This window comes from Esox lucius, chromosome 23 (assembly GCF_011004845.1).
Source record: "Esox lucius isolate fEsoLuc1 chromosome 23, fEsoLuc1.pri, whole genome shotgun sequence".
NCBI classification, from domain to species: Eukaryota; Metazoa; Chordata; class Actinopteri; order Esociformes; family Esocidae; genus Esox; species Esox lucius.
The window spans coordinates 22,542,712-22,559,199 of NC_047591.1; the positions used below are offsets into that span (position 1 = coordinate 22,542,712).

The following is a 16,488-nucleotide window of genomic DNA, read 5'->3' on the forward strand; positions in this document are numbered from 1 at the left end:
TTTTTTTTATTTAAAAAAGCGCTCCGCTCGGATGTACGTGTTACTTTACATGATGCGGTTTTCCCGTTTCCTCATTTGATTTTTTGCGCGTGTTGGATTGACCAATCGGTGTGTCTCCTCGGTTGTAGGAGTCCCTGCAGCGTCACATGACCCAGACCACGGGCAGGAAGTGGTCCCTGTCAGAGATGGTCGGTAAGGGGACGTACGGGGTGTCCCGGGCGGTCACCACCCAGCACCTGCTCTCTGTCATCTCATTGGCCAACACCCTGATGGGCATGACCAACGCCACCTTTGTGGGCGAGCACATGAAGAAGGCTCCTGTTAGGTATGTTGTTATGGACTGTCATTAAACTGGAATCTGTTAGGTGTGTTGCCCGACACGGGCCCTGGCACGCGCGCGCGGCTACACATGCACACATGCACACACACACATGCACACACACACATGTACACAACACAGTATAATGTATAGTCAACTACTTTATTAACTCAGCTTATTATCTCTGTTAACTACTGTGTTATCTTAGTTAAGTACTATATCTCTGTTTACTACTGTATTATCTCAGTTTACCACTGTATTATTTCAGTTTACTAGTGTATTATCTCAGTTAATTACTGTATTATCTCAGTTAATTACTGTATTATCTCAGTTAATTACTGTATTCTCCCTGTTGATTACTGTATTCTCCAAGTTAGTTACTGTATTCTCTCAGTTAATTACTAAATTATCTTGGTTAACTACCAAGTTTTCTCATTCAGCTACTGCATTATCTCGTTTAGCTACTGGATTATCTCGTTTAGCTACTGCATTATCTCGTTTAGCTACTGCATTAACTTGGTCTGCTACTGGAATGTCTCAGTTAACTACTGTGTTATCTGGGTATACTGCTGAATTTTCCCAGGTAACCCCTCCATTCTCTCAGTTAATTACTCTGTTGTCTTGGTTAACTACTGTCTCTCTGAAGTGGACCATGTGTGGATCAGTGTTAGCCAGGTGCTGTATTATTTACCTGTCCCCTTCTTGTAGTACCCTCTCCTCTGTGAGCACCCTGCCCAGTGGGAGGTGACTGCCGCTGGGGAAGATTTCTCCATGGGCTGGGGGTCTCCCTGGCTGGTATTGAGCCGTTGTACAGCCGCAGTTGGCTATTTGCTCTGAGATCAGAGAGGAGAGAAAACGTGGTCTTATTGTCAGGGCTTCTCTGCGATTCCGTAGGGTGGTAAATTATTTACCAACACCATGCTGCTGTTGAAATGCCACGGAGAGGATGACAATTTCATGAAGACTGTGGATGGCTGGCCCCCTTGCCCTTTCATGTATTTTTATTATGGTCTTAATAAAACAAGGGTGCGGGTGGACTGAATTGGACAGGCACGTTTTGTATGAAAGGAGGAGGTAGAGACGGTAGGATGGACAGACAGGCAGATGGATAGGCATGTAAACTTACTTTCTGCCATCCAGGTAGTAGCTCCAAGCCAGTACTCAATATTTAAAAACATATTTTTTTTTATATGGCAATCTTAGATTTATGACAGTGTTGCAGTACAGGTGTATTCCCCCCAAGCTAGTTTGAAAGAAATAAGAAGCTCCAGAACGTGTTATTTCCCTGACAAAAATTAAAACAGCCTTTCAAAAATGTTTTTTCAAATCCAGTTCAAAGTCAGTTTCGTTTTCGTGATTTTAACGACCATCACAATATTACTGTCATCTTAACCCTATCCATGACCCACTTCACTAACCTGCCCCCTGACGCCCTCCAACGCCGATCAGCCCATATTGAAGAGTAGTTTCCATTACAACCCTCTGACACACATTACCTTTTCTTAATGAACTCTTATCGTCAGGCCACTGCACGTCTTATCTTAACAGCTTGGCTTTTCATGCGCTTTCCACCTGATCACAAGTGCTTGCTGTTTTGTGTTCCCTGTATCAACTGTTTAAATGGGATAAGCTGGTTGGTGTTTAACAGAGGATTGCATTTCCCTCCACGTAATCCAAATGGCGTCCTATTCCCTTTGTAGCGCAGTACGGAGCCCCATGCGCTCTGTTCAAAGGCAGCGCACTGCATGGGGGATAGGGCACTGTTTAGGAGGCATGCCCGTGTCTACTCTAACCTGCTCTCAATGTGATAAACAGTGGACGGGGCCCTAAATGAAATCAATGGTCAGAGAGAGGCTTTATGTAGCTCCCTCGTAGCAGAGCATTGAACAAGCCTTTTATACAGACTGCTACAATGGGTCCTGATTGCTCTAAAAGGTTTCTATCCCGTTTCTATCTGGACTCCAAATAGCTGAATAAATGTGTCCGTGTCTTGATCAATAGGAATCCAGCCTCGATGCCTTGTCGCCCAATAGACGAGACCTTGGCCCGATTCGCCCGTCCATGGGCTTACAGAGGAGTCAAACTGAATCAGTCTTATATGTCATAAAACCCCTTCATTTAAGAGGTCCAAGTCCAGATGAAATCCATGTCGATGTACAAAGACACACTTGAGTATTTGTGTTTTATTAATTTAACCTTTTGTTTTTTGTTTGTCAATTTGTCAATTGTCAATAAATTCCCATTTACAGAAAACACATTTGTTTTCTACAAATTGGCTTTTGACCAATCGCATCAGATTCTTTCAAAACAGCTCTTTTTTTCGGAATTAGTCAAATTAATTATGAAATGAAAATGACGATTGGTGGCCTTCGGTATGGTCCCTGTATTTGTCATTACCCTAACACCGCTATCGTCATTACCATTATGATTCATTACCTCACCACAAAGCAGAATTACCTAATTATATTAATAATTGAGTTATATATTACTGGAATACCATTGATGTTTTAAAAAAAAATCTAGGTAGTAGATGGACATTTCCCCTAAATGTATAAAGAAATAAAAAAATTAAAAGGAACTGTTATTTTAACAATCCTTAGACCTTCTTCAAAAGCCTAGAAAGCCCTCAAAATTCCCCACTGGCCGTCCCCATCACTCTGTCAGTCCCCTTTGCCCAGTCTTAGCGTTCTGTCACAGGGCTCTTTTATTTACCAAAGCCCACAGGCGTCCTTTTCTCTCCAGCCAAACTTAATCTCTCCCTCACTTTACACTCATTTTGCTCTCTCGAGAGCACAACTAGATTGTTGGGGAAAAACGTTTTGAAAGTTTCCCTCCAGAATTGGAAGGATTTGTTACATCACTGGATCACAGAATGCTAGATCCCGGCAGCGCAGGGCATCTGTTTAGCAAGGCTTTGGGTCCGGCTGTTTAGCAAGGCTTTGGGTCCGGCTGTTTCGCAAGGCTTTGGGTCCGGCTGTTTAGCAAGGCTTTGGGTCCGGCTGTTTAGACTGGGGTATTAGGGGTACTGTAGACTGGGGTATTAGGGGTACTGTAGACTGGGGTGTTATGGGGTACTGTAGACTGGGGTATTTGGGGGTTACTATAGACTGGGGTGTTAGGGGGTTACTATAGACTGGGGTATTAGGGGGTTACTATAGACTGGGGTATTAGGGGGTTACTATAGACTGGGGTATTAGGGGGTTACTATAGACTGGGATATTAGGGGGTTACTATAGACTGGGGTATTAGGGGTACTGTAGACTGAGGTATTAGGGGTACTGTAGACTGGGGTATTAGTGGTACTGTGGACTGGGGTATTAGGGGGTACTGTGGACTGGGGTATTAGGGGGTACTGTGGACTGGGGTATTAGGGGTACTGTAGACTGGGGTATTAGGGGGTACTGTGGACTGGGGTATTAGGGGGTACTGTGGACTGGGGTATTAGGGGGTACTGTAGACTGGGGTATTAGGGGGTACTGTAGACTGGGGTATTAGGGGTACTGTAGACTGGGGTATTATTATTGTAATTGCACTTGTGTGTCTTTATTGTATTTTGTTAGAGTTACTTTATTTAACTGACCGACTGCCTTGTTTTAGGAGCCAAGACACAAGCACATCGCTACAACATCTGCTGTAATGTGAATGTGATCAATAAACCTTGTAACACACACGGGAATGCAAGCACAAGCACAAACACACACATTCACATTCATCCACACACACACATTCACACGCTGCAGGCGTCTACAGGCAGTAATGATGTGGTCCCTTATAAATACCACAGAGTGCTGCTTCTCGAGCTGGGCTTCCTCTCAGTCTGAAGTTAGTGTAGGGATACTTAGTTGTCATTCCCCTCAACCCACTTGATGGTAATAATTCATTTTCCTCTTTCCCACTCAATCTCAGTCTCTGACAAAACACACGCGCACACACACACACACACCAAACTACTAAGCTTGTTGTTTCTACACAGCACTTCAAGTGTTCCATTGCTGCTGTCTCTGCTAAATATTTGATGGCGTCTTTGTGTTCTTCTGTTCTTCAGGCCTCCTCGGCCCGGGACCCCGGAGACCCCCAGGAGGACGGCAGCGCCCCCCCAGGCCTCCAGCCCGGCCGTGCAGGGACAGATCAAACAAGGTAACAACAAAGGAACGTTTGGACTCAGAACCCACGATGTACCGGGAGCCCGGCCAGGCCGCTTCCTCCTAGGCATAACACCAGATCTGTAGTCTGCTGACCTGTCAGGCGCTCCCAAATGACGCCCTGTTCCCTGGTTCTGTGCACTAGTTTTGAGCAGAGCCCATTGGCTGCCATTTGGGTGGTGGCCTTATAGTACCTCCTTGTCTTTACCCCCTGGAGGGAGGTGGCAGTTCCTCAAGCACACCCCTGGCTGATTCTATTATAGAACACATATAGATCATCTACCCTGACATGACCAAGCCATCCGTCTGGGCTTCACATCAATATATCTGGCTGGTCTGTCCGTCTTTCTGTGTGTGTGTGTGTGTGCTTGTGCGTGTGTGTGTTAGGTTGAGCCGTATAAACACCCTGTCATCACGCTGTTCGGACACATGACAGCACTGCGACACGACGGCGGCCATTTTGTCGCCCCGTTAATGTAGCTTAGGGGATATTTACGGCGTAGCACTTTGTGGCTGGAGGTCAGGGGTGAGAACATGATTTTAAGTGGCACGTTTACCCAATTCTGTGATTTGAAGAGGTTCTGGACTCTGTTCTTCCTCCGTTGGCCATTTCCCGGACTGACACCGGTCCAAGGATGTTCTCTTTCTGCCGGTGAGACCCACGTCAGAATGAAGAGGTTAATATCAGGCAGCTGCATCGCAGCACATAAGTAGTTTTTGAGAGAAGTAGTTAGTATCTTTACAATATCTTTCTGATGGCACAAGGCTGAAATGTGACATACAGAATGTGTTTTTGTTTCTCCTTTCGCACTAAATCTCATCCATCGTGTGTGTTTGTTGTTGAATTTTTTTTTGAAACAGGAGGCACATGCAGAAAACTGTCTATTCACTGTTGAGTCACATGTGGGATGTTATATTTATTAATGATATAATACTGTAACAGACAAATGTCCTCTGGTGACTGGGATTAGAGTCCCCCCTCCACTGACTCCACTGTCTAACTCCATTTACCTGTCTCCCTCTCTGTCTCCCTCTACATACCTGTCTCCCTCTCTGGCTCCCTCTACATACCTGTCTCCCTCTCTGGCTCCCTCTACATACCTGTCTTCCTCTCTGTCTCCCTCTACATACCTGTCTCCCTTTCTGGCTCCCTCTACACACCTGTCTCCCTCTCTGTCTCCCTCTACATACCTGTCTCCCTTTCTGGCTCACTCTACATACCTGTCTCCCTCTCTGGATCCCTCTACATACCTGTCTCCCTCTCTGTCTCCCTCTACATACCTGTCTCCCTCTCTGTCTCCCTCTACATACCTGTCTCCCTCTCTGTCTCCCTCTACATACCTGTCTTCCTCTCTGTCTCCCTCTACATACCTGTCTTCCTCTCTGTCTCCCTCTACATACCTGTCTCCCTCTCCGTCTCCCTCTACATACCTGTCTCCCTTTCTGGCTCCTTCTACATACCTGTCTCCCTCTCTGTCTCCCTGTACGTACCTGTCTCCCTCTCTGGCTCCCTTTACATACATGTCTCCCTCTCTGGATCCCTCTACATACCTGTCTCCCTCTACATACCTGTCCTCTTCTCTGGCTCCCTCTACATACCTGTCTCCCTCCACTACATACCTGATGTAGCTCATGAAGGACTTGATAATGAGCTGATCATTTGAATCAGGTGTGACAGAGCAGGGAGAGATCTAAAACATGCAGGTTGGGGGGGGGGCCCAGGAGCAGGGTCGAGGAACACTGGGGTAGTCTCACCTTTCTACTGTCCTGTCAACAAATAATAACAACCATATTTTTTAATTACACGACAATGGTAAACATTCTTAACCAATCATGGTACAGGTCTTTGTTGTGGCGTCATAAAGTATACATTAAATCTATAGATTTGGTGCTCTGACCAAGTTTCCGAGATAGTCGGCCGGAACAATGCTTGCTTGGTTGTACACCCAACTCGCTCCCACACCAGGCGCCCAGGGGTTAGGCTGTTGCTGGGCCTGGCGCGTGGACTCATTGATGTCCACTTATACATGCCACACGCTTATTGTGGTCCATTGAGAGGGGGTGTCATGTGGTGACATCCTAAATCGCTGTGTTATCCTCACATTGTTCACACACGATGACCAGAAGGGCCCTCCTCTCATTCAGATGCTAATCACTCTGCCTTATGCCAGTATACTAGGACGTTTGTGGACAGTTTTGTGTGTTTGTGTGTGTGTGTGTTAACCCCCTGACACATCCATCACAAACCCACTTGTTCAGTCAATGGTTGTAGGTGGCCAGCTCTTTTCGTGCAAGCGAACGAACAAATACAATATAGACATTGCAAACCAAAAAAAAAAAAAACATAACATTTATACCATTTTTGTTTCATGACCGACTGTCTGCCATGGACAGGCAGGGTGGTGTTTCTCTGCTCTCTGTGGCTGTCTCCGATACATGGCATATTGATTCTCAATGGTTCTTTCGGTTTGAGGAGATAATGAATGTTACTCAACGGGTGCAGAGCGTTTCCTGCTTTATTGATCTGAATGGGTTTGTGAAAACCGTTCTACGTTTGTATTATTAAGTGTTTTTTAATGGAGTCATTCGGTAGTCCTGCCCGGTGTCCTGAACTGCGCTCTGTTCACTCTGGGTAGGGGGTTGTTGGGGACGTGTGCTGGGCGTTCTGATCAGCGGGGCGAGATATGTGCCCGCTCCACTGGCTGAGGGTGATGGATTTGGGGAAATGTATGCTTCCTCCTTTATGGGGGTTTCTTAAGGAAGCAGGCCCAGCTGTGATTTGAGGTGCATCTGGACTGAGGAAAAACTAAATGCTTTGTTCTGTCTGCTGGGCCGATTTCTTGGGTTCTATCTTTTTTGGTTTTATTCCAGAAGAAAAAAGCTGAGGAAAATAAGCTACCTCAGAGTTTCTGTGTTTTGTTCTAATTAGAAAATGTTCACTGTCACATCTGTGTATCTGGAAACCTAGCTTTGATTAAAATGGGGACCTGTAGAAGTGTGGAAATCTTCTTTACAACTAACCCAGTAAGCAAAATCGGTTGAAATAATAATCACATTATCTAACCAGTTTAGCCACTGGGAAGTATATTTAATACTGGTATTATCAACCTATTATAATATTGCAAGTAATTTTATCGCATCTTTGCAAATAACAGTTTACTTTTATTATCCCAATTCTTCCATCACAGTGCAATTTGTAAATCTCTCTGTTTTTCTTAATTTTTCCTCCAGTTCTGACACTGTCAATCTGCTGCCTGCCTGCCAGCCTGCCTGCCTGCCTGCCTGTCTCTCCTCTCACCCCTCCCTTTCCTTTCTCCTCCTCTCTGTCCCTCCTCTCTCCTGCGTGTCAGTTACTGTCTGCATGGCTTGGTCCTCCTCTCTGCCTGGCAGTGCTTGGGTTCCAGGGGGAGCGCCCCTCTCCCAACGACCCTGAGGCCTGGCCTCTCCCTGGGCATCTGCCCTCACCCGTCCCCGCTCCACTCTGCAGAGAGTTCAGTGGGGACACTACCAAGCCTGGTGGGACTCTGAATCACAAATGACATTTTCCAGCACCATCTCCACCTTCAGAGATGTCACTACAGAACCTTGACCCATCCTCCTAACTTCACATGTCAAAACTCTGTTTCTCCCACTGAACTCTTCCACCTTGTGTATTTGATGTGTGTCTGACAACTGTCTTCTAACTCACTGTTTCAGTGGTGTATTTCACTCAGGGGTGGGGATTTAAAATGTCAGTGTAGCACAAAAAGTAATAAATTATGTTTCAAAAATATTCATATTAATTCATTCCTCTGGCAAATTGTAATATACCGATTTGTAACTCTTTTATTATTAATTGGATAAAGTTCTCTCAAATTCTCTGAAATACATTCATGACAACCCAAGTGTAAACCTAGCTCTCTGAATGTTACTACCCCAGTAAACACATCCATGAAGATTATTTGCTATGATTTGGAATCATTCTATAGGATTCAGATTTCTTTTTAAATGAAAATAAGTCAAAATGTATTTTATAAATTGTATGTCTTTGGTTCCTCTAAAAATCTAACATAAAAAAATCTAAATAGGATTGTTGTTTCTTTATGTTAAAATAGTGCAAACATTTCCTCTTTTTGATATTTCTATACCACTGTGCTACTAAATCATATGAAACCTTTCACTCCCCGATCGAGCCGTCTGTTGATTCCTTACTTTGTCGGCGTCTCTCTTTCTCACTGTCCCTCTCTGTCTCCCTTACTAACTTTTGTTTCTTCTGTTCTCCTGAAAGCTCTGGGGTCCGTGCTTTTTTTTCCCCCTTCTTTTTCTTTCTTTTTTTCTTTCCTCTTAACTGATCTTTCCTTTCCTCTGCAAGCTGCTGCTGTTGTCGGCTCGACTGCCACACCTGGCTCGGGGGCTCCCCCCCCAGGTCCCGCTGCTTACCAATGCCCCTCAGTCAACGAAGGTACTAGCAACCCTGACAACCTACTCTGCTGCGTAGGCCCTCTCTGTAGCTCCGTCTCTCTCATCTCCCCATCTCTTTCTTGTTCTTTCTTTCTAGTTCTTCGTTTTGTTGGTTTTTCTCCTGTAGTTTATTGTCATTCTTTTTGTCTCTCTGTTTATCTTTTTTTCTGTCATTCATTCTTTCTCTTTAGCTCTGTTCTTCTTTTGGCCGTCTGCTGTGCGTTTCAGTTTCCTTTGGTTCCAACTGGTGCCTGATCTCAGTTGTGTGTTGTTTAGTTTTGTGTGTCCGTCCAGTCCTGGTTGTGTATAAGTGTGTCCGTTGGTCCGTCCGTTCCACTTCCTATATTCACAAAACTTCTCAGAGTCGGTGTTCCTTTTTGTCTTTGAAATCGTCCTGGGTTTTTCTGATAGGCTTTGTGAATACAGGTTTACAGATGTTGCCATGGTTATGACCTGGATGTGACCTCTGTCTGCATGCCTCTGTCCATCAGGGAGCCAATGATTCAGGTTCAGAGATTAGATCGTTACAGGAGGGTTCGTGGAAAGCTTCTATTTCTTTGGACTTTGGAAAACTGGACACATGAAGGAGAAGTTAACTCGATAATATTTAAATTGTTATTTTTTTTCTCATTTTTGTGAAATGGTGAATCTATTTTTTTTCCTGAGCTGGATTCTGAGTTCCTTTTGACGAGAACATCAAGGGATTATTTTAGACATTTTTTTTAAATATAATTCAAAATGATCTAAACAGTTTTGTTTGTTTTTTTAAAAAGGTTTTAAAATTTCTTACTTTCAGGAGAAGTAACATTTTGTAAATTGTTACTGAAATACGTTATTTTATGTCCAGAACATTGAATCTAAAAGGCAGACATTTTTGGGGATACAGTTAGGTCCGGAAATAATTGGACACTGACACAAGTTTTGTTATTTTGGCTGTTTACCCAAAGATATTAATGTTACAGTTAAATATGAATATGGGCTTAAAGTGCCGTCTGACAGCTTTAATCTGAGGTTATTCACATCCCAATTGGAGGAAGGGTTTAGGAATTACAGCTCTTTAATATGTAGCCCCCCTCTTTTTCAAGAGACCAAATGTAATTGGACAGTTGACTCAATCTATTTCTTGGACAGGTGTGGGCTATTCCTTTGTTATTCCTTCATCAGTTAAGCAAATAAAAGGTCTGGAGTTGATTCCAGGTGTGGCATTCGCATTTGGAAGCTTTCTGTGAACCCACAACATGCGGTCAAAGGAGCTCTCAATGCAAGTGAAACAGACCATCCTTAGGCTGCAAAGAGAATACAATCCATCATAGATAAAGCCGGAACATGTGGAGTGGCCAAATCAACAGTTTGGTTCATCCTGAGAAATAAAACGCATTGGTGCACTCTGCAACACAAAAAGGCCTGGAAGTCCACGGAAGGCAACAGTGGTGGATGATCATAGGATCCTTTCCATGGTAAAGAAAAACCCCTTCACAACATCCAGCCAAGTGAAGAACACTCTCCAGGAGGTAGGCATATCATTATCCAAGTCTTCCGTAAGGAGATGACTTCCAGTGAGCAAATACAGAGGGTTCACCACATTGTGCAAACCATTCTTAAGCCTCAAGAACAGAAAGGCCTGATTTTGCCAAAAAATCTCAGCTCAGTTCTGGAACAGCATTCTTTGGACAGATAAAACTAAGATCAACCTGTACCAGAATGATGGGAAGAAAAGGTGTGGTGAAGGCTTGGAACGGCTCGTACCACATCATCCGTAAAACACGTTGGAGGCAGTGTTTATTGATGATGTGACATAAGACAGAAGCAGCCAGATGAATTCTGAAGTGTATAGGGATATATTGTCTGCTCAGATTCAGCTAAATTCAATGAGGTTGATTGGACGGTGCTTCACTTTATGGACAATGACCCAAAACATACTGCAAAAGCAACCCAGGAGTTTTTTAAGGCAAGGAAGTGGAATATTCTGCAATGGCCGAATCAATCACCTGATCTCAACCCGAATCGAGCATGCATTTCACTTGCTGAAGACAAAAGGCAGAAAGAACCACGAACAAACAACAACTGAAGACAGTGTCAGCAAAGGCCTGGCAAAGCATCATGAAGGAGGGAACCCAGTGTTTGGTGATGTTCATACATTCCCCACTTCAAGCAGTTATTGCCTGCAAAGGATTCTTGACAAAGTATTAAGAATGAACGTTTTATTTATGATTGTGTCAATTTGGCCAATTACTTTTAAGCCCCAGAAAAAGGGGACTATGTATGCAAATGGTTGCAATTCCTAAACGTTTCATATTTTTGTTTAACCCCTTAAATTAAAGCTGAAAGTCTGCACTTTAATAGCATCTCAGTTGTTTTATTTAAAATCCATTGTGGTGGCGTATAGAGAGAAAATTATGAAAATTGTGTCAGTGTCCAAATATTTCCGGACCTAACTGTATATGGTCATGACTTCATTAGTCCCCAAAAAGCAAATTCTGTGCTATAATTTCTATTTTCATAAATCAAATGTTATTGTGTGTCCAAGCCATTACATTAATTAAAGATAATGGAAACTACAGGAATTTTTTTAAAGCATTTTAGTTCTGATATTTGTTGCGTTCTTTGATTGGTAAATAACAAATGTTTTATTTTGGTCACATTTAACAGAACCAGCCTTTAGTGAAGGTAAGTATATGTTACTGTATGGCACAGCTTGGCAAAGAAACACAGTAATTTCTTTGTCATTGGACCATTCAACATTGATAAACCAATCCATTTTGAATGCTTTCCATCCACTAATCAGCAACATTAAGTCCCAACCCATATATATTCAGATATATGTGGATACTATTGGTTTATGTTTGGTATCAAATAATGTTGTCTGCATTCCTGTTATTTTGATCGGTAGTGTACATTATTGAAATTGTGCAGAAGCTCTGGTAATTTCCTTGTTGTTCCATGGTTAATATTATTGTGTTAAATGGTTCATATTAATGTATTAAATGGTTAATTTTACTGTGTGATGGCCATTGGTTGGATATTTCTGTACAATATATTGCTCTCAATGTTTTCTATACAGCCGCCAGCAGCATTCTCTATAAAAGTTTATACCAGTGTGGATAGTCGGTTTGTTAGCGTGATCTGTCAGTATGAAGTATGTGTGTGAGTGTGTGTGCGCGCTATCTCTGTGTTGTGTTGATCTGTCCCCATGACCGTGTGTCTGTCGCTCGGTCCCCGTGACCCTGTGTCTGTCGCTCTGTCCCCGTGACCCTGTGTCTGTCGCTCTGTCCCCATGTCCCTGTGTCTGTCGCTCTGTCCCCATGTCCCTGTGTCTGTCGCTCTGTCCCCGTGATTGTGTGTCTGTCGGTTCATCCCTGTGACCCTGTGTCTGTCGCTCTGTCCCTGTGTCCCTGTGTCTGTCGCTCTGTCCCCATGATTGTGTGTCTGTCGTTTCGTCCCTGTGACCCTGTGTCAGTCACTCTGTCCCTGTGACCCTGTGTCTGTTGATCTGTCCCGGTGACTATGTGTCAGTCAGTCTGTCCCTGTGACCCTGTGTCTGTTGATCTGTCCCGGTGACTGTGTGTCTGTCGGTCTGTCCCCATCCAGGGTGGAGTCAGCTGGCTGCAATGCACTGTGTGATGCTCCCAGACCTGCTGGGCCTGGACAAGTTCCGCCCTCCCCTGCTGGAGATGCTGGCCCGACGCTGGCAGGATCGATGCCTGGAGGTAATACACATCGCCTGGGTGTCCTGTTTTGTTCCGCTGCCTTGAGGGGAACAGTATAAAAGTATGGGACAATGTTTTAACGGAAACCCCTCGCTCTCAGTTACATAATGGCACCCATGACATTTGCTGAGTCATCAATGACACACTATCATCTTGTCCAGGGGGGCTGCAAAGTTAGCGGTGTTAGCGGGGTAAGCAGGCTGGGTCAGTGTGGCCTAGGACATAGCCAGGCTGGGTCAGTGTGGTCTAGGACATAGCCAGGCTGGGTCAGTGTGGTCTAGGACATAGCCAGGCTGGGTCAGTGTGGTCTAGGACACAGCCAGGCTGGGTCAGTGTGGTCTAGGACATAGCCAGGCTGGGTCAGTGTGGTCTAGGACATAGCCAGGCTGGGTCAGTGTGGTCTAGGACATAGCCAGGTTGGATCAGTGTGGTCTAGGACATAGCCAGGCTGGGTCAGTGTGGTCTAGGACATAGCCAGGCTGGGTCAGTGTGGTCTAGGACATAGCCAGGCTGGGTCAGTGTGGTCTAGGACACAGCCAGGCTGGGTCAGTGTGGTCTAGGACATAGCCAGGCTGGGTCAGTGTGGTCTAGGACATAGCCAGGCTGGGTCAGTGTGGTCTAGGACATAGCCAGGTTGGATCAGTGTGGTCTAGGACATAGCCAGGCTGGGTCAGTGTGGTCTAGGACATAGCCAGGCTGGGTCAGTGTGGTCTAGGACATAGCCAGGCTGGGTCAGTGTGGTCTAGGACATAGCCAGGCTGGGTCAGTGTGGTCTAGGACATAGCCAGGCTGGGTCAGTGTGGTCTAGGACATAGCCAGGCTGGGTCAGTGTGGTCTAGGACATAGCCAGGCTGGGTCAGTGTGGTCTAGGACATAGCCAGGCTGGGTCAGTGTGGTCTAGGACATAGCCAGGCTGGGTCAGTGTGGTCTAGGACATAGCCAGGCTGGGTCAGTGTGGTCTAGGACATAGCCAGGCTGGGTCAGTGTGGTCTAGGACATAGCCAGGCTGGGTCAGTGTGGTCTAGGACATAGCCAGGCTGGGTCAGTGTGGTCTAGGACATAGCCAGGCTGGGTCAGTGTGGTCTAGGACACAGCCAGGCTGGGTCAGTGTGGTCTAGGACACAGCCAGGCTGGGTCAGTGTGGTCTAGGACATAGCCAGGCTGGGTCAGTGTGGTCTAGGACATAGCCAGGCTGGGTCAGTGGGGTCTAGGACATAGCCAGGTTGGATCAGTTCTTGGATATAGCCTGGCTGGGTCATTGTGGTCTAGGATATAGCCTGGCTGGGGGGTATATAATATGTGGTCTAGGATATAGCCTGGCTGGGGGGTATATAATATGCTGTGACCTCTGTGTCTCCAGGTGAGGGAGGCAGCCCAGGCCCTGTTGCTGGCTGAGCTGCGGAGGATTGGTCAGTCAGGCAGGAAGGACACCATCGACCTGTGGGCTCCCTACCTGCCCCAGTACGTCGACCAAGTCAGCTCACGTAAGTGTCCGTGCTGCACTGTGTGTGTCTGTCATTGTTGGTTCGTCTATGTGTGTAGCATCGTTGGTCAGCCAGCCAGCCAGTCAGTCAGTCAGTCACGTACGTGCGTAGATCTTCAGGTTCCAACGTAGCTGGGTGTTCTCAGTAAAACACACCTTCCTGGAGGTTCATCCTCCAGGAAGGAAAACAGAGAGACGAGCACAAACCTATAGACTAGTGTGGCTGAGTGAGTGTTTCCACTGAGCGTCTGTGTTCGGGTGTCGAGACTGTGTTCGGGTGTCGAGACTGTGTTCGGGTGTCGAGACTGTGTTCGGGTGTCGAGACTGTGTTCGGGTGTCGAGACTGTGTTCGGGTGTCGAGACTGTGTTCGGGTGTCGAGACTGTGTTCGGGTGTCGAGACTGTGTTTGGGTGTTGAGACTGAGAGGGATGTGTGTGTGTGTCTGTCTGGTGTGGGTTATAATGGACAGCAAGACACAGAGCCCATATGTAACTGCACCAGGACGTCCCACAGGCTGTTGTTTACCGTGGGAGGAAAGTGAAGCCAAGTGAGCAGAAAATGGGATGCATGGAGCTGAGGGCGTGCTGGCGGGATCCAGTTGAGCTGTATCTGCACGTCTTACCATGTTTCTGTTATGAAATGGCTACTCAATCAAATTGCTGCGTAATAAGTCCAAAAAGCAATTATTATTGTAAAACTTCAACAACCCTGTTTGTAACATATTCTACTTCCAAGGAAAAGTACAATGGCAATCTGGTGGACTATCAAGCTGCCTGTCTGGTGGAGCTGTGGCCCTAAACATGATCACCCCTGAATCAAACTGTCGCACCAAACCTAAATTCTAACTTTTTCCATAACATTTGTTCCTCAACAGGATAGTAAAACTTACACAAACACACGCACGCACACACACACACACACACACACACATGGCTACTCCCTGTTTGTAAATAATGGATGTGTGACACAGGTCTGTTAAAGTGGTCTCTGTGTCTGTATCTGCTATGCAGTATATTTGTGTGAGAGTGGCCGTGCCTCTCAAAGCATTAACCAATTAGCCCCATGTCAGCCGTTACCCTAACTCTGCTATCAGCTTTTATTTACTAGCTAAATAAATTAGAGAACGTAATGGGCCTAGCCCCAGCACCAAGCATTCTGTTCTCACCAGTGAAACACTGCCGGGGAGAAAAGGAGTTAGTCTGAATTGCGTTATACATTTGAATGAGACCATGTGTAGAAGCAGTGTCTGCATTCTAATTGGGAACGTATTTGCTACTTTTGAATCATACAGTGGCCCTCTGTGTTTCCCCCATTTTAACAGGTTGCAACGTGAAATCGACACGGATGTTGTCTGTCGAAGTTTGGAGAGGGTTTGGAATTCTTACGTTTTGATATTTTCACAGGAATTAATGTGTTTAAAAGTTGTTTCTTGTCTTATGCCCTATATATAAATTAAGTCAAGTGCCCTCTCGATGGTGACTGATACCGCGATACAAACAAATTCAGTCAATTGTCTCTTGCCCATTGAAACAAACATCACTTATTTTTGTCCAGGTTTTAATTAGTGCCAAGGTAATGTTTCCAGATACTTGCCAAGGGCTCACCAAGACAACACTGGGTCACTTTGTCTCAACTAGAGCCATGCAGCGCGATTTATGTCCTCAACTTGTTTACTGGGTAGTCTGTGTAGCCTTGCCTGCCGTGTCCCTAGCCTGCCGTGTCCCTAGCCTGCCGTGTCCTTAGCCTGCCGTGTCCCTAGCCTGCCGTGTCCCTAGCCTGCCGTGTCCTTAGCCTGCCGTGTCCCTAGCCTGCCGTGTCCTTAGCCTGCCGTGTCCCTAGCCTGCCGTGTCCCTAGCCTGCCGTGTCCCTAGCCTGCCGTGTCCTTAGCCTGCCGTGTCCCTAGCCTGCCGTGTCCTTAGCCTGCCGTGTCCCTAGCCTGCCGTGTCCCTAGCCTGCCGTGTCCCTAGCCTGCCGTGTCCTTAGCCTGCCGTGTCCCTAGCCTGCCGTGTCCCTAGCCTGCCGTGTCCCTAGCCTGCCGTGCCCACGTAGCCTCGCCTGTCTGTCGGTTGGTCCTGCCCTGTCTGTCTCTCCCCGTCCAGAAATAGAAAGACCCAGTCTGAAGTTAGGAGTAGCTTTTATCTGCCTGCTTGCGCTGCGGGGCTGAATAATTAATGCAGACAGAGTAGAACCCTCTGGGGTGGTGGGCTGGGAGCCGCTGTACCCTCCCCTCCTCCTTCACCCTCCATCCATCCCTCCATCCAGCCCACAGAGGACCTCTTTCTTCCCAGCATCCACCCCACTTTTCCTCAAAACCTGCTGGTGTGCTTGTGTCCTTCTGCCTCTCTCTCCTGTGTGTGTGTGTGTGTGTGTGTGTGTGTGTGTGTGTGTGGGGTTACT

The 16,488-nt window shown here is 46.1% G+C and overlaps 1 protein-coding gene across 4 annotated transcripts in view; it reads left to right on the plus strand.

The window, feature by feature from the left end:
• LOC105023997 (WD repeat-containing protein 7) overlaps window positions 1-16,488 on the plus strand; it is a 149,809-nt gene that overhangs the window by 35,661 nt on the left and 97,660 nt on the right. For 3 of the 4 annotated variants that reach the window (XM_013140291.3, XM_020042862.3, XM_034290238.1), the window contains exons 17-21: window positions 129-325; window positions 4,365-4,456; window positions 8,813-8,902; window positions 12,490-12,608; window positions 13,969-14,092. In XM_013140291.3, the coding sequence (XP_012995745.1) occupies window positions 129-325; window positions 4,365-4,456; window positions 8,813-8,902; window positions 12,490-12,608; window positions 13,969-14,092 (622 nt within the window). The remainder of the gene's footprint in view (window positions 1-128; window positions 326-4,364; window positions 4,457-8,812; window positions 8,903-12,489; window positions 12,609-13,968; window positions 14,093-16,488) is intronic. The other variant, XM_034290239.1, reaches the window with a different exon arrangement.